This window comes from Grus americana, chromosome 26 (genome assembly GCF_028858705.1).
Source record: "Grus americana isolate bGruAme1 chromosome 26, bGruAme1.mat, whole genome shotgun sequence".
In the NCBI taxonomy this organism is placed as follows: domain Eukaryota; kingdom Metazoa; phylum Chordata; class Aves; order Gruiformes; family Gruidae; genus Grus; species Grus americana.
The window spans coordinates 2,467,107-2,489,746 of NC_072877.1; the positions used below are offsets into that span (position 1 = coordinate 2,467,107).

Sequence of the window (22,640 nt, forward strand, 5' to 3'; positions counted from 1 at the left end):
ACGCGTGGTTCAGGGACCTGCGGGCAGGGAGGTGATGGGATGGTCCCACTCCTCGAGCATCCCCGCAAAGCTGGGCTCGCCAGCAGCCTCCCGCCAGAGAGAGAGAAGTTTTCAATATTGAAGCACCAGACTTGTCAGCTGGGCTGACTAACGAACGAATCCGGCAGCGATGGGAATCCTGATGGCACTTTTTATCTTCCATGGCAGTGTCTCTCCAGCCCCGTCCTTTAATTACAGGAAGCTGATGGGAAGCTGGCGTGGAGACGAAGTGGCAACATGATTTATAATTCAGAGAATCGGATGATTTTTTTTTTTTCCAATGCTAAACTGTCATCCTAAGAGGAGTTCACCGGTACGTTCCCCCTCTCCCCCCCGCCCCCCCCCCAGCAGTGGGGAGACAGTAATTTGTATTTTCTTTTAGTTATCCCTGCGTATCTCCCCTCACCTGCTCCTCTTAAGCCGCCTGTACTATAATCCCCTCTCAGCAGCCTTGCCTAAAAAGTGACAGGGAACAACGGCGGCTTATTCTGCAAGCTGCTTTCATGGCAGGGGCTTTAATGCCCTGTGCTGCTGTTTTACCTTCACTCCTGCTCTGTGCTTTTAGCACCGTACCCACCAAATTTTCCTTAAGTCAGCTTCAATTTGCTTTGCTTTGCATTAAAAAAGAAAGTATCGAGTAACAGAGAGCGGTCCTGGGGAATTTGTGAGTGGGTTACGGCTGTCAGACCCTCTCATGCCCTACAAAAGCAGGGTCGGGGTGGAGCGTACGGAGGAGGATGGTGCTGGGCTTATCAATAAATACCCACACCTACTGCAGGGCTTTTCATCTGTGCTTCTCGGAGCACTTTGCAGCAGGAGGAGTAGTTGCCCTTGCTCCATGGGTGGGGGGAACGGTTGGGTGAAACGACCAGGGTTTGCTTGTGAGGCTTCCCTGGTCCTGCTAAAACACAGCCTTTTCTTCTGGGCTTAGTTGTTTTAACTTCATTTCCAGAGCGGCGGATGCTGTTTGGATGTTGCTCACCACCCCTGGCACTAATGATGGTCCTTGTCCCTTCTCTCCTGGCACCGCTGCTGCCGGGATGGTTTGCGATGCTCAGCCAAAGGCTTTGGAAAAGATTTGAGATCCTCGTAGGGTTGTTCTTGCAGGGCTTGGGAGACCTGAGGGATGTGTTTGTGGATGGCAGGAGCTTTTGGAGGGTTTGTAGACAGCCTTTCTGCCAGGCTTTCCGCGAGGAGCATTTGTAAATAACATGCATGAGATATTTGTGAAGACACTGGGGTGACTTGTGAAATGCAGCAATTTATTAAGTCATCAGAATAACTTGGCAGTGGCGGGAGCCCGTATCTCCCTATCACCCTTCACGGGTGTTTACCACCCCTGGCACTTCGCTTGAGATCCTATTTCTGTACACAAGGGGAGAAAAACCCCGGGCAGGACTTCAATGTGGGCAAGAAACCCACTCCTCTCTGAACTCCAGGGGAATTTCAGAGCTGCTGGGTTGACGGGGAGTTCATTTGGAGTAATTCCTTCAGGAGCTGGAGGCAGCTTCGCCTCAATCCAGATCAGTCCAAGGAAGGAGCATCCTTCCCTGCTTGAGCTGAGCTAATCCTGCGTGAAAATTAAACCAGGTGACTCACGGGGAGAGGTCAGTCAGCATGGGGAGAGCTTGGTTGGCACGGGGAGAGCTCAGTCGGCACGCTGGCGGGGTCTGGAGGAACCACGGCTGGCCTGGTCCGTCCTGCTGGTGCCGGCAGTGAAGGACCACCGCGCCGAGACGACCTCAGCTGCCACGTGGAGTTTGCAAGCAACTTAGAAATCCCCACACCGCTTCGCTGCTGGGCTGCAGCTGCTGAGGAAAAACTCAAGTGGGTTTCAACTTTGCTGCTCACAGCCCTTAAAAGCCCTCGAGCATCTCTGGAGGGGCGGGGGAAGTGCGTTTTGAGCCCCCTGCGCGCGTCCCTCAGCAACCCATCACTTAATGCTGATGTTTCCAGCGCCCAGGCTGGAGCCTGGGGCACCCGTGGGAAGGTGGGTTGGAGCCAGGGAGCTTTTTATTAATGGCAGCTTGTGGAGCTGAGCTGCCCCCCCCCCTCTAAAATACAGCATATTATCTATGCATTAAAAGTCCTTGTGAGACAGTAGTTGCTGTGCCTACACGGTAACAGCCTCTTCAGATCCAGCGCTGTAGATATTTTTTTAAAGCACTGCCAGAGTGCAGTGTCCTTCCATTACGGGCTGCAAAATTGCACCGAGTTGATATTATGAATAAGAAGGGGGGTGGAAATCAAGCCTTTTTCATTTTTAAAACCAGATTTAACTTCAAAGTAAATGGAAACTGTGTCGCTGATCGTCTTCTGCGTTCTCACTCGCTGCGTTTCTGAGCTAAAGGGTTCACTCTTCCCCTGCAGTAGCGAGTTTGTAAGATGTAAATGGCTGCGTGCTAATTCTCTGGTGTCTCGTGGCTCTTTTAATGTACGAGCACCGTGGAAGTGCCGAGCATGGGAGAGCGTGCGAGAGAAAGGGCTCAAAAGCTGAGCCATCAGAAAAACGCCATTTAGAAGCTAGCGTTGGGTACGAATGCAAGGCTTGGCGTTTTTGAGGCATCTTCTTGATAAGCGTTTTCCAAGAGTTGATGGATGCGTGGGCAGTGACGGCCACATCCAGACCACGCTGATGGCTTGGCAGCCCCGGAGGGGACGGCCACGGCTCAGCGTTTGGTGCACAGACCAGGGAAGGGAGGATTTCCCAGCCCCAGGCCATCTCCTCCCATGTTTCCCAGGCCCGGAGGCACATTGTGGAGGAGCAGCTCGGTTCACCCCCATAGTCCTTAGTGAGCTGCAACTTGCTCCTGCCCTGCTTTTGGGTGCGATGCAGAGAGGTGGTGTGCCGTTACCAAACCTGCCCCCAGCAGGGATTTAACACACAAATAAAGCCGAGAGCCTCTGGCCTGATGGGATCCTTCCTTTCCATTGCCAACTCATTAATAATTGGGAAAAATTTCTGCAGAAGCCGCAACCTCAAGCTGCTGACGTTAAGTGTGCGCCGTAGCAAAGAAGGTCTGTGCTTTTATACCGAGGAGACCTCCCAACCTGGGTACCCCTTTCCCTTCCTCCGTGCAGTCCTTACAGCCCGTCCCTATTTCCCCAGCCCTCTCACGGCATATTTTTGGACCTTATGTAGAGGGAGGAGGTATTTTAGCAGCGGCCCATAGCCCAGGAGATGGTAAGTCCGTGCTTGGAGCCCGGCACAGCCAGGAACCGTAAGCCAGCGCGGCATTTAAATATAATGGGGAGCCGTATGCGAAGGTTACCATAAAAAGCAATGTCAGGGCAGCAGCATCTGATCCGCGGGCGGGCAGCTGGGCGGCAGGGTGACGCTGGGCAAGCTCCCTGATGACTTTTGCAGGTCGCTCCTCGTGCCGCGGTCCCAGCTGCAATAGTCTGGGTCAGGAGGAGAATATCATCGGGGGAGCGTGTGAGAGCATTGCTGGTTCTGCACGGACCGGCCCTGGTTGTCCTCGGCCAGCGGGACTGGGAGAACACAACCCCGGTTCACCATCTCAGTGAAGGATGCTTGAACACACGCAAATGCTTGAACATAAATGCTTGAACACAAATGTTTCCCCTTCCCCCTCGCTTCTGGCACTTGCCCTTTGCAAAGTGGGAAAGCTGAGGGACAAAAGCTTCGCCTCTGCGCCCGCCAGACCGGCACATTAGCACCCTCCGGGGTGAGCACGGCGTCAGAAAATGAGATTTTAATAGGGGATGGAGTGGCTGTGCAGGGCTGCAAATGCCCGTGGTTTTGTTTGAACCCGAATGCCTCTGTCTTAGCCCTGCGTCTGATTACATCCAGAGCAAATTACAGCCGTAAAGTGAGATTTGTGTTTTTCGTTTTGCTAATGTGTCCCCCAGCCTGGATTATAGTTGGTTGGGGTTGGTTTTGGGTTTTTTTCAATTTAAGGAGATCAGAAAGCTGTTTGCTTGCCTCTCAGAAGTAAAAATCATCACCAGGCTGTTCAGACACATTTTTTCACCACCGGTTCCTGGCCTTGCCCCCTCCCCAAAATGACCCTATAGTTTGCGGAGAGTAAATTAATATATCCAGAGGCAGCGTGACCTGTTTCGTACAAACCCATAGCCCAGCACCAGCGCAGTCCCCCTCAGTATAATTTGATTTACTGAAATTTGGGAGACAAGAACAATGCTCCAGTTTCTGGCTTTTCCTCTTCTGTCGCATTCAAAAATATTCTCTCTTGTCTTCGCCGTCAGATGTTCATGTTTCCTCAATTTGTAACACATTTTAATAATATGAATCTTCCCGTAGCCTGGCTAATTGTTGGCTGCTGTTAATCCTTCTGCGTGGGGTACAGAGCTCCTCTTCAGCTGGGCAAGCCTTGCTGTACGGCAGGCTGGGGTTTGCAACCCCAGAAATTACCCGAAAAAGCAGAAGTTGCTGCAGTTAATAGTTATTTTGCACTTCCTATTTATTTTCCCCGGACTTTTGATCCAACTCTTCTCCCTGCTCATTCCCTTTCCAAACATGTAATTGGGGAAATACCACATTAGCTAATTATATATGGGGGAAAAGTTGTTTATTTTTCTCTCTTTGGTTTGCTCGGTGGAGTTAACAGCTTTGTTTTCTGCAGCAGCTTCCGTCCCCCGTCCCAGATAAGGCAGCTCTCCATGTTCTCAAATACAGCAGCTGGAAGAGAGAGGGAAAACTGTTAAAAATAAAGAACTAATGGCAAAAGCATAAGGGCTGGCAGGAGAACTCAGAAGCAGGTTGGGACCTTCAAAGTACTTTTACCAGGCTTTGCAGAATTGGCTCAATTTTTATTATTATCATTTAAAAACACACCCTTCGACACATGAATTGACCCTCACAAAAAAAACCCCAAGCATGTGCTTCTAGCTCTCCTCTCAAACACCGTACCCTGGCAAGGCTTTGCAAATCTTTATATATAAACTTTATCCTTTCTTCCAGTCTCCTGGAAGATTGCAATGAAAGCTTTTGTGTTTGGAATGGGCTTTGTTTAAACCCATGGCTATTTTTGGTCTGAATCCTGAATCATTTGGGGGCTTTTGGCTGGGGGGATTGTCTTGGATGTTACATCCGACTAAAGATTTCCCCCAAAAAAACCCTTCCCATCCTTTCACCAGGTTCAGCAGCGTCTTCCCCAGCCTGAACATGGCAGTGAAGAGACGGGAGCAAACGCTGCAGGACTACAAGCGCCTGCAGTCCAAGGTGGAGAAATACGAGGAGAAGGAGAGGACCGGCCCCGTCCTCGCCAAGCTACACCAGGTACCGAGATGCTCACGGACCCAGAACCCAAGCAGGGTCACCAGGAAAACTCGGGAAGAGCTTTTCTCTTGGCGTTTGACATCCGCGCCAAGCCCCCGTGAAACAGAACGTTTTGGAAGGATGTCTTTTGTCGATGTAAAATTGCCACGTAGGGTGCTTGGTAACAGAATTGTGAATTAGAGCGCTCGGTGAAGGGAAAGAGCCAGTTTTCCAAAATAAAATGGAATAAAAGCCACGGGGGCCTGGGATGCTCAGAGGAGCGGCCAGCGCTGAAGTTTGTGGACAGGGGGTTTCCCCCGACCTCCGCGTCTGAGCAGGCAGCTGGATGTGAAGAGGGGAAGATCAGAGCGTTTTCAGGCTTTATGTTTGCCACCTGTTACAAAAATTCGTCTTGGAAAATTGCTGTAATTGGTTAACAGGAAGCTTTGCCAGATTCTTTTCTCTCTCCAAAATTTTAGCGAAATCATGATTTTATTCTTTTTTAATTAAATCTACACCAGCATTTCTCCCCAAATCTGTCACTCCTGCAGAACGTTGCTTGATCCTCGAAGGAACAGTTGACTTTCTTGGCGTCAAAGAACATGTATTTTCTGATGACTTTCCCCACAAAAATTAAGTTTTGTGTTAAAGAATAGCCCTATCAGCCTTAACAAAAGAGACCTCCGATTTAATAGTAAGCAGCTTACTTTGCTTAGCCTCGGTGACTAAAGCTGTGGCTGGAAAAATGTGAATGCTTTTGTCCTCGTGATTAAGCAGGTTTTAGTTATTTGAGGGGTTTTTTTCCCTTAATGAACTTCTGTGGGATCTAATCCCCTCCCCCCCAAAAAAAAAGATCTTAACTAACCACTGCGTGAGCTTAAACGCCTGCAGGAGCCTTAAGCAATCCTGAACCTGGGGCATCTGAGAGGTCCACAGATTTGATGGAAAATACCATAATCTCATCCAGGTATTTTTATTGAGCTGCAAATTTGCATCTTCCCTTCAGAGCTGTTTGCTCAAAGTCTTCTGCTGTTTGGTGCCCCACGTGAACTCCACCCCGGGAGTCGAAACGCTCCTTGTTTCATGGCAGACAATGAATTTGCTCGTTTTCCTCTCAGACCTACTTAAGCCTGATATGATTTAAGGCTTTGTCCGTGCCATCCCTCCGGCGTGCCGTCACAGGGAGCAGGACCGGCGCCGCGGCTGGGCTGGGCTCGCCGGCTTTCTCCCGCATCCCCCTCCCGTCGGAATGGCACCGGGATTAAGTGGCAGACTTGAACCGGTCTAATATTTCACAGCCCACCCCCTCCTGCCCTTTTCCACACCATCTCAGAGACATTTCCCTTTCTCCCCACGCTTCTGTTTAAAGAAGCCAGTTGGACGCACTGAGCTGAAGGTCATGGGCGAAAAAGACGGTGGGGGCAGGATCCTCTGGCGATGCTCTTGGGAATCGCAGGGCGAGGGGACGCAGACGTGGATAGGGACGTTCTCCAGCCTGGCTGAGCTTTGGGGCTGGTTTTTGTTCCTGTTCTGAAGGGGAGAAGACCAGCTGGCTCGTGATCTCTCCAGCAGCCTCTCTAGATGTCCCATGGCTTTCCCCATGGTCCAGGGTCAGAGCTTGGGTCCCACCAAGCTCCATTAGCTGGTCGCTTGGGTCCTACCAGGCTCCATTGGATGGTCTATGGGTCCCACCAGGCTCCATCAACCCGTCACTGGTTGTCCTTGGGTCAAAGCACAGCAGTCTGCTGGCCTGGGGTGGCCTCTGTGCAGGTCTGCCCAAGGGAAGGGCATTTTCCCAGGTGTCTGACTCCCCATCCTCTCTCCGTTCCCAGGCCCGTGAAGAGCTGAGGCCGGTGAAGGAGGACTTTGAAGCCAAAAACAAGCAGCTCCTGGAGGAAATGCCCAAGTTTTATAGCAGCCGCATCGATTACTTCAAACCCAGCTTTGAGTCGCTGGTCCGGGCGCAGGTGAGATGCTGTCCCCTGTCTGCCAGGTGTCCCTTCCATGGGCAGCCTCACTGCAGAGCATCGGGGGGTCCCACCTGGGTGTGACGTGCTCTTAGAGCAAGGTACCTTCTCGAGATGAGTGTTATACACTGGTAACACACAGCAAACCTTTGCCCAAATGCCGTTACCTCCAGGAACCTCCACACCGAGCGGTGAGAGGGCATGGGGAGCAGTGGTGGGACAGGTGGGACACTGGGCAGGTAACCGTTGGACCTCGTGCTGGCAGAAGGGCAGGTTGGCATCTGCCTGTACCTGCGGCGATGCTGGATAGAAAGGACAGCCGGAGGTGAGTTTTTGCTGGTTTATATGGATCTGCCTCGTATCAGGGACGCTCCTGGTGTGCGTATGATGTCCCGGCCCATGAGATTGTCTGCGTAACGCAGTTCGAGCCCTGGTTATACATTAGCTGCAGGTGTTTGATGGCTTTATTCATCCGGGTATGTCGTCTCTTTGCATTTGTAGTCCTGAGCTCGGGGTTGGATCTTTTTTGAGATGATGATGCTCATGGCTCATCTTAAGGGTCTCTTCTGGCTCTTGGTAACCAGAGCCGGCGTGTGCTGGCAGGGAAAGAGGAGGCTGCTGCGTAATCTCCACACCAAGGATTTGCAGCAAGGGGTGGCCTAAATAAACCACAGCCTGCTTTAATTTCCATCCTCCAGCTTCCTTCTGTGACTTGCTGTCGCTCCTCCTCCATCTTCCTTCTCCTCTCGCCCTTTTTTTAAGGCTGGAGAGGAACATTACCAGGATCTAATCTAGCTTTGAACTTCTGGCATCTTGGGCGTACGTTGTGCCCTGGATCACGGGGTGGTCCAGCGCCAGGAGGTGGGCGAAACCACGTGCACGGGCGTTTTCCTATGGTATTTTTTGGAAGGGAGCTGCTGCAGTGACACAGGTGCAGTGGGGTGACTGCAAGGAGGTGCAAAGAGCACGTGTTTCATCTCACCTCCGACTTGGGGCGGGGGGGGGCCCTCTCCGCAAAGCTGCCAGCAAGTTGTCTGCAGGCTGATTCACCTACCAGATGGTGCCGATGCACCCTGCCGCCGCCTGGGTGGGTGCTGGGGATGCTGTTCTTGCTGTTCCCTTAGCAATCGGGCACGCGGGGCTCCCTGTTCCAGCCATCGCAGCCGAAATAACCAGACTCCCTGGAGCCACCGCAAAGTCTCGCTGGCCCTTCCCCTTGCAAACCCTCTCCAGCCACTCGCTGTGGGTGGGTCGTTTGGATGAGACCTTGAAACCCGAATGCCGCCGGCCCCGTCTGGGTGTTTGTGATCCGCTGGCAGTTTCCTTAGAGAGCGGCTTTGCCCCTCTGTCCTTGGCCACGATGTCCCTCGCTCTGCTCGTGCTGGCTCCCGGCTGCCAGCTGGCTCCTGCCTCGGCTCGTCGGCAGCTCGGGGGGGAGCGATGCGCTGGGGGCACCGGGAGATGTGAGCAGGGAGCGGCAGGGTGCCGTTGCCAAGACTCTCCATTCATCCCCTCTTCTTTCTTGGGAATCCTCTATTTTGTTTCTTGGCCGTCTGCCCTGCCTCTCTTCAGGTGAGGATTTTTGTTAGGAAAGGCGAGTGAAATCTCGCTTTTAATACCCAAAAGGCAGCATCATAACAAAGCTGATGCATCTCCCGTAGGCTAGACTGAAGCTGGTCCCAGATGGATGCTAAAGCATGTCCCACCCCGCCCTCCCTGCCGACCTAGATGGGAGCCGCGTCCCTCTTGCCCAGCGCTGGCTGCATCCTTCCACCCCCCCAGGGAGGGACACACCGGCACGACGGCATCTCTGCTGCCGGGAGGAGAGCTCGGCGCTCCCCTGATGACTTGTTTGTGCCAAGGTTGGGCTCAGGCTGTTCTTCCCCCCCCCCCCGCCCCGGTCAGGAGCTCTTACCTGGCAGCTGCACAGTGTTTCCCCCATCACAGGTGGCTGAAATAAAAAAGAAAAGGGAAGTGACTTGCCCAAGGTAACTTAATGAGTCAGTGGTGAGCCAGGAATAGCACCCAGGAGCCCTGACTCACCACGGTGGCTGCTCACCTGCAGGGACCTGGGCAGGGGAGGGCAGCCAGAGGGGCTGCCATGGTGATGCCGGGAGCATCCCCATCCCCACATCCCAGGTGTGAGCCGTGACGGGAGGCATGCGAATACAGGCGGTGCTGCCGCCCCTGACCAGCCCCATTCATCCTGCTGCTGCTTCCCGGCTTATCTCTCCCTCCATGGCTCATTGAGCTTATTGAGCATCTTGAGGGTTTCGTGTTACCCAGTGGAATTTCTATTTTCAACCTCTTCTGTGGGTACCACTAGGAGCGATGGTTGACCCACGGGGCTCAAGCGTGCATCCCTCAAGGAAAGGGACAGATGGGGACTGGGAGGCTGGGGCTGCCTCTGCCCTTGGCCGCAGAGGCTGGCACCGTGCTGGGGGCCGTGATTCCGGGGTTGTTTGTCCCCGGGTCAAACCCACCATTCAAAGGTGTCCCTGGGTGTAAAACCATCTAGTTTTTCCCTTTTTTTTTTTTGGCCCTGGAGAAAGCAACAGGTTAATGTGAGACAAGTGTGTGACAAGTGGCACCGGCTAGCGTGACGATGCGCTGCGAACGGACCGGCTGCCTTGCTGGTAACGAGCTGTGCCGTGGCAGGGGGAAGGACCCCGCTTCAACCCAGCTCCGCAGCAGCAGCTTTATGGCTTTGACCCAACGAGACCCCCCCAAGACCTTCTCGCCAGGCGGCTGGGTTCCCATGGCACAGCTTGGCCACGGGCCCCAGTGCCGGGTGTCTCCTGACAGCGTGACATGCCGTGAGCTCGCAGAGGCTGTAACATTCAACACCAAATACTTCTGTCCACCCACGTGCCTGGGTCAAGCCAACGGAGACAAATATTTCCCTGGCTGGGGACTTTGAAGTGGCCACATGAAGATGAAAGGGGGGAGATTTAGAGCTCCGTCGCTGGTGTGAGCGCACGAGCAACACTTCCTTCCCGCCTTGCACTTTATTTTCAAGCTAGAAAACATGATATTCCTCTGGGTTTTTAATGAAATGGGGGAAAAAAGATGGGGCTTGTGAGGCAGGACTGTCCGTGGGGCAGCGCTGTGGGCTGGGGTGATCTACCGCAGTCCATCCCTGGCAGCGACCCCGGGCTTTTGTTTTGTGTAGGGCTGATACGAACACGAACCGCTGCTGCCCGGCTGCGGCATTGTAAACGCGATCTATAGAAAATCAGGAGAACACGGTGTCCCGAAACAGAATTAGTTCAAGACAGGTGGACTCGGGGCTGTTGGCTCGGTCTCAAAGGCGAGTTGGAGATGGGATTTGATGGGATGGGGACGGAGCATATGGTATCCATAGCTGGAAAAGTACTGAGCTGCAGGCAGGCGCGGGGCTGCCGGCAGCAGGTACCGTGACGGCAACCGTGGGGCGAGCTGCCTGCGGTGGGGCAGGTCCCCCCCCCGCTGCTGGGACTGTCAATGCCCATCGGTCTGGGCTGCATCCCCTCCCCAGCACCCACCCTGGTGCAGGGACACCCCCCCCACCCCCCCCGCCCCCCCCTCCGCATAGAGGCAGAGATGGTTTTCACCCATATTTCAATGGGAGAAAAGCACCGGGGGGATCAACGCCTGTGGGATCTCGTTGATAAAGCACAGGGGACTCGGATGGCAATGCACGCCAGCGCCTTGAATGTCTGCCTACTGGTTAGGCACTGGGTCCTACTGGGGGAGAAGAGCATCCCCAAGGAGACCCGCTGGGCCCTGGGGACCTGGCGTCTCCTGCAGGAAGGGCTCAATGGCTGCCACACGTGGGCGGGGGGGGGGGCGGGCAGCGGCCAAAATGTTTGCTCTGCTTTGCCCAGTCAATACAGAGTGGATGCTGGCATGCCCGGGGCTCGGGGGGGGGGGGGCAATCCTCGGGGGGCAGTGGCTCCCCCCCCGGCTGCACGCAGCTGCCTCTGGCCCTGCCATCCCGGGGAGATTCGTTTCAACGTGCCGGCGCCTTTTCTGTGCCGGAATTGGCAGCACCGCTTGGCCATATGTGAATGAACTGAGCCCATCAGATGCCGGGCTAGGGACGAGGGACACGGGGGGGGCTGCTCCAGAGCGCTGCACTGTCCATCCGGGCTCTGTGTCACCCGTGACATTGCCAAGGGATTTTATTATGGTGGTGGCGAGTGTTTTCGGCACGCTCAGCTTGGAGCAGCATCTCTTGCTTGTGTGGGACTGGGGCTGCAGCCAGCGGGGAGGATGCACTGGGGTGACCTGGCTGTGGGATTGCGGTTTGGTGGAGGGGGCTGCAATGGCAGTGGGTGGGGGGGTGGGGGGGTCCCTTACCCACACGCCTGTTGGCTCGGCCCTGCTGCCGTGGAGCGGGGTTCATTAGTCACTGTGTAAATGAGCATTGATGCTGAATCACAGCGCCCGCTGCGTGGGGAGACCCAGCCCCAGAGCAGCCCCTGCCGCACCCCAGTACGGATGGACCCGAGGGGGGGGGTGGGGGTGGGGGTGGAGGGGGATGCAGGCTGCTGGCAAAGGCGTGTGGGTCCCCAGCATCTCCCCTCGGCCCTGCCCAAAAGCAGCATCATTTTGAGCGAGATTAGGGGAGCCGGTCTCCATGGAGACTGTGCATGTCTCTGCACCGGGGCTGCTGGAGATGCTGGGGCCGGCCCCGGGTGCCCACCAAGCCTCGCCTGTGCCTCTCTGCAAAATGGGGGCAATGTCTGGCCTGGGGGGCAACACTTTCCCGTCTGTCCCTGCCAGAGCTGGAAGGATGCCCAGGCCAGGCATCCCCATCGCCCTCCTCCCCGCGGGGCACAGCAGCCCTCCGAGCCGGGGGCCCAACTCTGCCACCCTGCCCGCAGCACCGGGTGCTCCCGCAGGCAGGGCTCGCCGCCAGCACCCGCCGGGCACCACGGCTCTCCTTCAGCAAGGGCCCGCGCCCGAGCAGGCAGCCCGGTGCCATCTGCCTGCGCTGACCCACTGGCTTCCACTCCGGGAAGCGCTGCTCGCTGCCGGAGTTAATTGGCGGTGCTAATTAGCACATTATTAAAACACCCCTCCCCCTGCTTCATGCAGAGTATGGCGCTGCCAGGCGCGATGCTCGCCACGTTTGCCGTGCCCCTGCCCGGAGAGCAGAGACCTGTTGCAGAGCCGGGCAGCGTAGGCAGGCGGCTCGCCCCGGTGCCAGTGACACCGGTGACAGGCAGGGGACAGCCCGGCTGCGGCACGGGGCTGGCGGCTGTATGACGGCGCCGGGTGCCGGCGGTAGCCCCGTGCGTGCAGCTCCCCAGATGGGAAGCGAGCAGAGAAGGGCAGGGTGTTATTAAAATGTGTTGAGTTGTAATAATCTAAGGGGGTGGTATTAACACATGGGAGGAAGCTATTTTAGAAACAGAAATGCTAAGGCGAGGGGCTGGCTCGGGCAGCGCCGCACCTCTCCTCTTGGTTCCCACGGCGGGGTGGGAGGAGACCCCCCAGCCTCCTGCCCCACTCACCCCCATCTTTTGCGCCCCCCCCTCCCCAGGTTGTCTACTATACAGAGATGCACAAGATCTTCGGGGACCTTACTGCACAGATCGACCGGCCTGGCTTGAGCGATGAGCAGCGGGAGCGGGAGAACGATGCCAAGCTGAGCGAGCTGCGGGCTTTGTCCATCGTGGCCGATGACTGAGCAGCTGCCGGTGATGGGGAAGGGGCTGGGGATCGCACCCCCCTCCCACAGCCGGGCTGCTCCCCATCTCCTCCCTCCTGGGGATGGACTCAGGGGCTTTAGCCGCTGGCTGCTCCCTTTGCCCCGTGCCTGCCAGGACAAGGTATTACCTGGGGCCAGGGTGGGGGGCACAGCAGGGCTCCCCTCTCCAGCCAGGCAGTTTCCATAGGCAGCGTCTGGATCGTCTCTGCACCCCTGCAGCCAGGCTTTGCCTTAAATAGGGGTTGGCAGTGGAGCAGGGAAGCGAGCCGTCCCGTTCAGCTAAAAACAGGAGGCAGGCTGGGTGCTGCCAGGTATCCCCAGGCCCAGAGGCTGCACCATCACACTGCTGCATGCTGGCCCAGCACACCTCAGCACTCCCTGCATCCACCCCAGGTCCGGATCAGGCCCAGGCTCCTTCCCTTTCTGGCAGGAGGACGGCACCACTCCTGCTGGGCCATTCTTTTTATGCCTTAGGAGCCTAGTAGCGCCCCCGGGGAGGGTAAAATCATTCAAATTCCATTTTTTGAGGCATCCAGAGAGGGTGATGAAAGGGCTGCACGTCCCGCACAGAACATCAAGCAATGCCGCAGTCTGGTTCTGCCCCCGTTCAAGCAGGAATGGTACAAAGTGGGTGCAGGGAGGCGCACACCTGCACAGCAGTGGGTGCCCACTGAGGGGTACGGGGGAGCCCAGACGCAAGGGGAGTGGGGCCAAGAAAACCGAGGGGATGCAAAAGGGAAACGCAGCCCAGCCGGGAGCAACCCCAGGGAAAACCTGGGCCGGGGGGGGAAGCCACAGGCTGCTGTCGCCACCCCACAGTGCCTGGCAGGGGACAGGGGCTCTGCTGCTCCTCTCCAATAAAGTTTTTGGCAGCGCAGCGCCCGGGTGTGTGTCCAGCGCCGGGCTGCTGCCGCCCTCTGCCGCCGCCTGCCAGCCACTGCCGCCACGCAGGGACGTTCCCCCCGTGGGACGGGGCTGCCACGGCCCCCCAGGGCCCCCGGCTGCAGCGCAACACTAGCGGAGGTGCAATTTTAGGAAAGGTGTTAGGGGGCTGGAGGGAAAGGGAAAAGAGAGATTAAACAGCACTAAAGAGACACAGAAAGGAAACGGCTTCAGCAAAGCACGAGAAAGACAATTTTACAGTTGGATACAGTGAATTCCATCCTGAGCTGGTGCCTTTCAGCACATGGAGAGGCTGCAGGAGCCCTCCCTGCTGCTGTCCGTGTCCTGGGATGAGCCGCTGCTGCGCAGGACGAGGGGTTGGAAACCAATTACAGGGCTGGCACGGGGTGGAGCTGGTAACTGCAGCAAAGAGACGCGCTACGGGCACAGCAGCATCCAGAGACAACTCCAAGCTGCCGGGCAGCCTGCAGCACAGCGAGCACCACCCCTGCGTTTGGGTCCCTCCGTCCTAAACAAGCCCATGTGTCCCCCACTTGTGCGTCCAGCTCAGAGCACCAACGTGGCCCATGGCCCGTCTCTGATACGTGCATGGCTGCAAGATTTCCTACCAAAAAGGTTTCCATTAAACACAGACAACCGGTCAGAGCAAACCCTGCACATCCCTAAGGCTGCCCGGGCTCTGCATGCCCAGGGTAGGAGCCAGCTCAAGCCCATCAGGAACAGCTGGCAGGGACCGTGCTGCCATCCACGACCCCGCTGCGTGACGTTTGGGGGCTTCACTGTCTCCAGGTGGAGATCTGGAGGATGCTGGTTCCTCGTCTAAGCAGTCATTAGTCTAGAAGAGAGGAGAGGGGGTGACTGGCAGCTCACAAAGATGGCACCCCATGTCCCAGCACCCTGGCTCACCCAGCTTGATCTCCACGTGTGGATTTTGCTCTCCAGGTGGAGCTGGCTGCTCTGCTTTCTCCAGAAAAAAACCAAAACACTGGGAGACCTGGGCTGGGGCAGGAGGCAGCAGCGGGAGGTTTCCTGGAACAAGAACAACTCGTTACCCATCGCACAATCTCCAACAGCACAGGCTCCACCATACCCCCCAGCATCCCTACGCCTACTGAAGGGCTCCTCTTCCCAGAGCGCCCAGGACAAGCAGGATTGAACCAGGGACACTGGGCTCCCCCCTGGCTACCTACCTATGTCTGCTCAGCCTCCTCCTCCGCCGTTTTGGCAGCCCTTTCTGGCTCCAGGTTCCTGGTCTCCGGCGGCTCTTCCTCCTCCGGCAAGGCCGGGAGCGCCTTGTAAGGTTTGTAGCCAAAACCCCGCATCAGCATCTCCTGGAAGAGTTCAGCCACCGTCACAGCCGCTTCGGGGAGGGAGAAGGGTACAGGGGACCTGTGCCTGCCCTGTGCCGAGCCTGCCTCGCAGCAGAGCTTCTCCCACCACCCTCCTGCACTCCAGGAGGGTGGCGGAGGGAAATGTCGGAGCAGGCAGCCTGCCCGTCCTGCCTGGCCAGGTGGGGATGGGCCATGAGGGCTGGTTCCCAGGGGCTTCAGGCTCCAGCAGTAGCTCGGTGCCTGCGGCAGCCCCGTACTGTTCGGGAGCCTCCATCTCCTGCCAAAACCCACCCTGTTCAGGTGGGAGTGGGAAGAGATGGTGCTGGGAGCTGTCACCCAGAGCAGGACCTCACCTTCTCCAAAACACAGCCCTTTCCAAGCACCCGCAGAAATGAAACTGCCTTTTGGGACTGTGAAGACAGGAGTGGAAGGGATCAGAGTCCTGACGGATCACGGAAAGGCTGCTGACCGTCCCCAGCAAGGCCATTTGCACGGACACGGAGCGAGGCCCCAGCCCGAGAGCATCCCCTGCCCAGCCCGCACCCGGATCCCGTACAGCCGCTGCTGGGACCCAGCCAAGCCTCCTCCCCCAGCACGGAGAACTTCATCTCCCCTCAGCTGTTCCTTCCCAACCGCATCACATGCCGGGCCAGGTTTAAGCAAAATAAAATCAGTTGCCACGGTTACCCGGAGCAGGGATGCTATATATAAACTGCCACGCGAGGAGCCGAGCCCATGCGAGGGCCACGCTCTTCCATGGGCAACGCGTGGGGAGCTGAGCCCAGGCAGACTCCACACCGGCTCCCGAGTGGGCAAAGGTCCGTGGCAGCCCCGCGGGGGGGGTCTGCAGTGCCCTGGGTGGGCAGCGGCCACGTGCTGCCTCTTGGCCAGCTGCTCCGTGGCCCGGAGGTGCTGCATTCCTCGCTGCCTCCTGGATTAAACCCCACCTGGGCTCTCCTAAATCCACCTTGTTTCCCCTGTGGCTTCGTCTGCATCGCTGTCACCCCACGCAGGGCTGCCAGCCCTCCCCTGCCACCTGATGCCCAGCAACCTGCCTCTCCTCCGTCCAGCGCATCCACCCATCCTTACACCCTGCGGTCCCAGAGCTGCTCAAAGCCCAGCTCCTGCTCTGTGCTGTCAGGTCCTCCTGCCGTCCCTGCACTCAAGAGAGGGATTTCACCCAATGGAAACTTAACCCGAGGATTCCCAGCGGTGCAAACTCTGCTCTTGTCTGGAAACTGCTCCTGAACAAGCAGCCCTTTGCCAGGGCTGGGTCTGCACGCTGGCAGGGACACACGCTGCACGCTCTCTGTGCTGGGCTGGGGAGGACGACTCCATCTTGCACGGTAAAAAGTGGATAATTACTGGTTTCTCGCAGCACCCACAAGATCCCAGCATTAATAGCGAGTGCTTGCAGAAAGGGAAAACTAACTCTGCAGTGAGGTGCTCCCAATTTCTGAAGCACTACTGAGTGAAGTACGTCAGCACTCACACCTCCAAAAAGCAGAGGGAGGCCATGCCACCTTCAGAGATGCCCAAGCTGGTGGCACTCACCGCTTCATGCAGCCGCTCAGGTCCAGCCCAGCCTACGCCACGTGAATGGCCATGCGCACCAGGACCGTGGGGTCAGTGTCAGGATGGGGCCATCCCGTGATGGGGACCGTTCCGCACTGATGGGCGCAGCTTCGTCCTCTTTCCTCCCCAGCAGTAACTAGGCAGAGACAGGCAGTGAGCCTGGCTGCATCGCAGCATCCCAGCTGTCCCCCTTCCTCCCCAAAGCCCCTGTCGCCCTTGGGGACAAATGGAGATGATGGCATACCACCAAACCTGAGGGCTTTCCCCCATACCTGGGTGAATTAGCCCTCACTGGGACCGCCCAGTCCAGCACACACCTGGGTCCACACCTCGGTTTGCTTTGTCGGGTGTTCAGGAGTCCATTTGCTCACTGGAGTCGTCGATAGAGAACAAACCTGGTGAGACACCCTGCTCCAACGATCTGGGGGTATCGGGGCCATTGCCTCATAAGCCAGGCCCCTGCGCCGAGAGCAGTCCTCCCTCCTCCTCCTCACCTGAAAGCAGAATCGGCATCATCCAGAGTGGCCTCAGCATCCTCCTCGCGGTCAGCCCCTGGGATGTGGCTGGGGTACTGCCAGTGAGGGGGCGGGTGGGGAGGGGAGGGGGCCAGCCAGCGCAGGCAGAGGTGGTAGAACCCATGGGGCAGCCGGATGCTGCCGTAGCATCTCCCTGGCATCGCAGAAGGGGCTGGAGGCAGAGAACTGCCCCGAGGGCGATGGGGCTCGCCCTGAGTGGGCTCACCCGCCAGCGGTCCCCGTGCACGTGGTGTGGGAACACAGAGCTGGCTGCCCTGAGACTTAAAGAAACCAGAGAGATCCTCTCTGACCACAAATATCCCCCCCCACTCCCCCCAAAATCACTGCACGGCCAGAGCACCCAGCAGGGAAGGGCCCCGTGTCTTAAGGTCTGGCCCAAGTGAAGGTTCAGCGCTCCGGAAGGCACAGGCAGTGCAGGGCAGCAGGGGAGGGGGCTGCCCAGATGCCCACCCCACAGAGGGAACACACATCCCAATCCTTACCATCTGCCCGAGTCGCTCTTGCTCCTGTCCTTGCCCCGGGCATCTCAGCTGAGCGGATGGGGGTGATGGGAAGAGGTTCACTGCTGGGGGGGGGGGGGCAACAAGGATCCTAAGACCCCGTGGCACCACCCAGGAGTGAGTCTGCTCCAGAAAACCTAAACACCTGCAGCACCCCCTCGTCACGCTGTGCTCACAGCCAGCCTTCCCCGGGGTCATGACAGGGACCCCTGTACCACCCTCGGTGCCCGGATCTGTCCCCCGCATTAAGGACGAGCACTCACCTTTCCGGGGAAGGAGCGGCGGGATGCGGTAAGGCTGGAACCGGCGCTGGGCTCCAGGGATGCTCTGCTGCTGCCCAGGGGTGGCACGGGTGGGAGCTGTGCCGGGGTCTCGGGAGAGGCTGCGGGATGCACGGCTGGGAAGGAAGAAACCCAAGTCACAGTAGGAAATCGCCAGGATAGAGGGGGGATGGAGACTATAACGGGGGTACCTGGTCGGAGAGAGCCCAGGGCTGCAGGCAGCTTTCACCAGCATCTTCCCCACCTGCGGTACCCGGCCCTTCGCCGCACAGACCCGACGAGACGATGAGGGGCTCCATCAGCACCAAAACACCGCGGCGGAGCATCCCCCCCCCCGCCCCGGCCCCTCCTCACCTGAGCTGGAAGAAGAACTCATCCACCCCCCCAGGCGCTCCTGCAGGCTGGTGACCACCGTCTTCCTCCCACCCGCGATGCATCCCCTCCCCGGCGGGGACATCCCCACCCCGCACCACCTCCCCACCCACCCGCGGCAGCAGCTCGGGGGGAGAGCGGGGGGCTCAGCAGGGAGGTTTTGGGGGGGAAGGACAAGATTTACACCCCACCCCCCCGCGAGGCATCAGGATCCCCCGGAGCTGACCGAGGAGGGGGCTCGGGGGAGGACCCGGGGTGGGGGCGGCAGCCGCTTGAACCGGGCCGTGGGACCGGGGCCGGGCAGACAAAAGGGGCGGAAAAACCGTCGGAAGTGATGTGGCCGTGACGCGTCCTCGCGTGACGTCACGCCGGGTTGAGAAGAGTGACGCCACCGCGCAGCAGTACATCACCTCGCAAAGAGCCGCCTCTTTGGCAGTGAAAAGGCTTTATTGTGGGGAAAAAAAAAAGGGGGGGAGGGGGGGCGCCGGGCCGGGGACCGGCCCCGGGTGGGCGTGACATCATACTGTGGCATGTGATGCAATAGGTGCAGTGCAGTTCCTCCATCCAGGGGCGGCAGCAGGACCGGGACCCCCCCCGGCCCTACCTGCACCGGCCGCCCCGCAGCGAGCGGCGAGTCAGGCGGGTGAGCAGCACCTTCATCCGGCCCCAGTGCGAGCGCCCGTCCTGCCGGGGAGACGCGGCCATCAGCGAGGGGGGACCTGCGGGACCCCCGCCCGCCTCCCCCCGCCGCCCCCCAGCCCTTACCTTGTCCGGTGTTGGGACACCCGCCCGGGTCTCGGAGGGGTCCAGCAGGCTGGGGGAGCTGGCCGAGTGCCCCCACATCCTCTGGCACGGCCCAGGGTCAGGCGCTGCATGGAGGGGGGGGTGGGAACAAAGCCGGTGTGGGGGTCTGGCTGGGCATGGCCCCACCGTCCCCACATCCCACCCCACTCACCTGGTGCCTGGCTGTCCGAGCAGGAGCGTGGCCGGAACCGCTCAGCCCTCCACACGGCCACATCCTGCCCCGGAGCCTCCTGGGTGTGCTGTGGGTGAGGAGAGGCAGGGTGTAAGCTGGGACCCCCCCAGAATCACCACCACCTCCATGCACCCCACATCCTGCCAGCCCTCACCGTGGTGTCAGAGCAGGTACGCCGGGCATCCGCCGCCTGCTGCCGGAGGAGCCGGTTGTCCTGCTGCAGCCGGGCCAGGCGCTCCAGCATCTGGCAGACGTGCTCCAGGTACCGCAGCCCCTGCCCCGGCACGGGCAGCACCGCCTCTGGCACAGCCTGCAGGCGAGCGAAGGCTCAGGGGCTGCTGGGGGGCCAACCCCCCCCCACTCCGAGCTGCAGCCACCCCATCCCCGGCACACACCGCTCCCTCGGGGTCCTCCACGCTGGGCTCCTCCGGCTCCCGGGGGTCCCACGCTGGCTCTGCCCGCAGGTTGGCCGTGCTGGCACTGCGCCGGCCGAGCTGTCGCGGGCAGCACCCGGGTGCCCGCTGCCTTCTGCTGCGCTGCGCTGCCTGCACCAGCTTCTTGCTGGATGAGCGGCTGCGGGGTGGCCGGGGGGGCTCGGTGCCCGGCTCCTCTCCAGGGGGGCTCTTCTCCGGTGGGAAGCCGTCGAGGGAGAAGCTGCTCTCTGAGCCCAGGGGGGTGGAGGGCGAGTGCTCGTTGCTGGCCATCTCCACCCCGGAGTCCTCTGACTCCGACTTGAGGAGCTGCCCACTCACCGGAGGGCTGCCGGGGCAGAGGGGTGGCGGTGGGGGGGGGCCCCAGGAACTCATCCCCCCCGGGGGCTGCCGTGGGCTCTCCTGCAGCCGGCGGTAGACGCTGGCAGAGGTGCGCACCACACAGCTCTCCACCGTCTCCCAGGGACCATCTGCGGGGCGAGGGAGGCCGGGTGGTGTCAGATGGGGGGGTCCCTGGGCAGACACAGGGCAGGGTGCTCCCAGCCCCCGCACACCTGGGCGTGGGCCCGCCACCCCTCCCAGCCCCCCGAGCCACCCCGCGGCAGCTCCAGCCATGCCCGTGGCTGCTCTCCCCGCCACCGTGCGGAGTTACAGCCCCCCCTTGCCCGAGGACCCCTCTGCAGAAGGTCCCCGCAGCCCTGCCCGGTGCCGGGGATGCTCGTATGATGGCGGCGTGTTGTTGCTGCTCCCCAAAAACATACCCCCATGCCCAGCCCCATCCTCCCTCCCCGTGCTGCTGAGCTGCCTGGGCAGCACCCGTGGTCCTCTACCCGGACGGGGCTGCACGAGCAACTGCTCTCGCCGCACCCTGCTCCGGCTCGGTGCCGGCCAACCCAGCACACAGCGGGGCCAAGGGGTCCATCCTCCCCCGCCACGGGATGACTCCAGGGACCACCAGCTCCTCACACTTGTCCCTGCAGCGTGGGGGGCATCGCTGGCTGGGATGTGCCCACCATCGCCCTGCAGCTCAGGGTGGGATTGCAGCGTGGCGGCAGGGGTCTCGGCTGTCCTTGTGCAAGCACTCACCTCCCTTCCCAGCCTGGCCACGGCAGGGGGCTCGGGGAGGTGGGGAGCGAAGCTTTGGCACCCTCCTGGCACTCAACTCGCGATGCAGAGCTGCCCGACCCCCCGACAAGCCCCTGCTCGGAGGCTCACGCCCCCCCACACACACTCACAGCAGCTGAACCTCCTCTTCCAGATGGTGCGGGAGCCACCCCACATCGCCGAGAGCCAGAGCCGACTGCCGGGCGCGCGTCCCGGCGCTCCCTTTTATAGCCACCCCAGCCGGCGACGGGCCCTGTATCCAGAGGCACCTCATTACAGGACTGGTTCCCAACTGGTTCCTTTCAGGATTTGGGATCGGCGATACTGGCTGGGCCGGTGGTTAAGGGCTCCCTTCCCACCCCAACCGGGAAGGCAAGAGGTTTATTTGGGCACCGGCAGGCTGCAGGCAGACAGCCGGGTGCCGGATGAATCCCACCGCTTTGGGGAGAGCCTGCTCAGGGCCGAATCCAGCGGCCGGGGGTGCCTGGTGCTCCCAAATTCCTGCCCCTACGCAGCCACACCGCTTCAGCCAGGGGCTGGAGCCACTCACCACGCATCCCTCCTGGGCTGGCGAGGCCGGTACCCACACGGCACAGGAGCCGGTACCGGGAGGTCACGGGCACCCGGGCAGACAATCCCGCTGTTCAGCGGCCGTATGAATCCCAGCAATGCCGTGGGGCGGCCCCTCCGCCCCGGCACAGCCGGCTGCCAGCAGCCCCGCTCCCACACACCGAATTTCCACGGGCTGCTGGGGATGCGCAGGACGGCCCCACGCGCCGAGGGGCTGCTTTCCTCCCGGCCACGGTGCTTCCCCCGCCACCATGGGGGCTTCACCCCGGCTCAGAGCCCTGCCAGGGTGGGGGGCACAGGGGGTCCCCATCACCGGGGGAGTTCAAAACTCCCCTGTGGGAGCTGCTGCCGCGTGCTGGGGGTTCCCCTCGAGTCCTGGTACCTCCCAGGCTCTGCTGCTGGAGGGGGGTCCCAGCATGGCCTGACCTGGGAGCGCACAGAGATGGGCTGTGGGTTACTGGGCCCCCACACCGCATATGGGACCCGGCAGGCTCGATGCCAGCGCAGGCAGAGGCCAGGCAGCCCAAACACACACTCAAAGGCAAAGCCTGGTTTGAAGTCCCAGCACAGGCAGCACCCTGGGGGGGGGGGGGGGGGGGGGAGCACAAACTAGGGGTCCAGGGACCCCCAGAAACCCCCTTCAGCACAGACACCCCAAATCAGGGATCCCTGAGGATCCCTTCCAGCATAAACTTCGCAGGCTGAGGACCCCAGGTGACCCTAAATCCAGCCCAGACCCCGGGGGCGGGGGGGGGCTGCGCGGGGGTCCCCAACTCACCGCGGCCGCAGAGCGGCTCCACGCTGAAGGCTCCGCGGCGGCGCAGCATCCCCGGGCGGGGGTGAACCGGGGTGTGGGGGTGGGTGGGGGGGGGGGGCACCGGGCCGAGCCGGGCACAGCGGGAGCCGGGCAGGACGGAGGGGGTGGCCGCCTTGCTCCTCCACCGCTTTATGGGGCAGGGCTGCGGGGCGGCACGGCCCCGGGGCGGGGCGGGGGGGGGGGCGGGGGGGCCGCCCCCTGCCCGGGCAGCACCTTTGCCCCCAGCCCCGGTGCTGTGCTACCCCCGAGGGGGCTCACGCCCTCCGGTTCCTCCCCGAGGCAGAAGCGTTTTTCCCTC

At 59.9% G+C, this 22,640-nt stretch overlaps 3 protein-coding genes across 18 annotated transcripts in view; 1 reads left to right on the plus strand and 2 right to left on the minus strand.

Annotated features, from left to right (window-relative positions):
• The window catches only part of BIN3 (bridging integrator 3), a 42,399-nt gene extending 26,525 nt beyond the window's left edge, over positions 1 to 15,874 (plus strand). The window contains exons 7-9 of the mRNA XM_054804636.1: positions 5,161 to 5,302; positions 7,114 to 7,248; positions 12,779 to 15,874. Of these exons, the coding sequence (XP_054660611.1) occupies positions 5,161 to 5,302; positions 7,114 to 7,248; positions 12,779 to 12,925 (424 nt within the window). The 3' untranslated portion in view covers positions 12,926 to 15,874. The remainder of the gene's footprint in view (positions 1 to 5,160; positions 5,303 to 7,113; positions 7,249 to 12,778) is intronic.
• CCAR2 (cell cycle and apoptosis regulator 2) lies at positions 14,058 to 18,723 on the minus strand. 16 transcript variants are annotated; one of them, XR_008574202.1, is made up of 8 exons: positions 18,427 to 18,660; positions 18,264 to 18,331; positions 18,055 to 18,188; positions 17,250 to 17,856; positions 17,028 to 17,125; positions 16,735 to 16,891; positions 15,040 to 15,180; positions 14,058 to 14,878 (listed from the first exon to the last, which is right to left on the minus strand). XR_008574202.1 is itself a non-coding variant. In XM_054804632.1 (8 exons), the coding sequence occupies exons 1-6, from the start codon at positions 18,527 to 18,529 to the stop codon at positions 17,123 to 17,125; spliced, it is 798 nt and encodes a 265-aa protein (XP_054660607.1). In that variant the 5' UTR covers positions 18,530 to 18,660; the 3' UTR covers positions 14,058 to 14,878; positions 15,040 to 15,180; positions 17,028 to 17,122. The 16 variants fall into 16 exon arrangements, 4 of the variants coding, with proteins under 4 accessions (XP_054660607.1, XP_054660609.1, XP_054660608.1 ...); XM_054804632.1 differs by lacking the exon at positions 16,735 to 16,891 and having other exon boundaries at positions 17,028 to 17,150; positions 17,250 to 17,551; positions 17,774 to 17,936; XR_008574210.1 differs by lacking the exon at positions 16,735 to 16,891 and having other exon boundaries at positions 17,028 to 17,456; positions 17,774 to 17,821.
• Positions 18,724 to 18,943: 220 nt separating this feature from the next.
• Positions 18,944 to 22,352, minus strand: C26H8orf58 (chromosome 26 C8orf58 homolog). Its single transcript, XM_054804630.1, is given in 6 exon segments — positions 18,944 to 19,128; positions 19,210 to 19,313; positions 19,400 to 19,487; positions 19,575 to 19,787; positions 19,837 to 20,321; positions 22,304 to 22,352. Coding segments are annotated over 6 exon segments (1,023 nt in total). The 3' UTR covers positions 18,944 to 19,044.
• Between the last annotated feature and the right edge of the window lie 288 nt (positions 22,353 to 22,640).

Excerpts from the sequence above, each read along its gene's own strand:
- CCAR2 (XM_054804632.1), bottom strand. The coding sequence starts at position 18,529 with ATGTCCCCGCCGGGGAGGGGATGCATCGCGGGTGGGAGGAAGACGGTG. Across the intron at positions 18,189-18,263 it reads CCTGGGCTCTCTCCGACCAG|CCGTGCATCCCGCAGCCTCT; the intron begins GTACCCCCGTTA and ends CTTCCTTCCCAG. Across the intron at positions 17,937-18,054 it reads GCCGCTCCTTCCCCGGAAAG|GTGTTTAGGTTTTCTGGAGC; the intron begins GTGAGTGCTCGT and ends GGGGTGCTGCAG.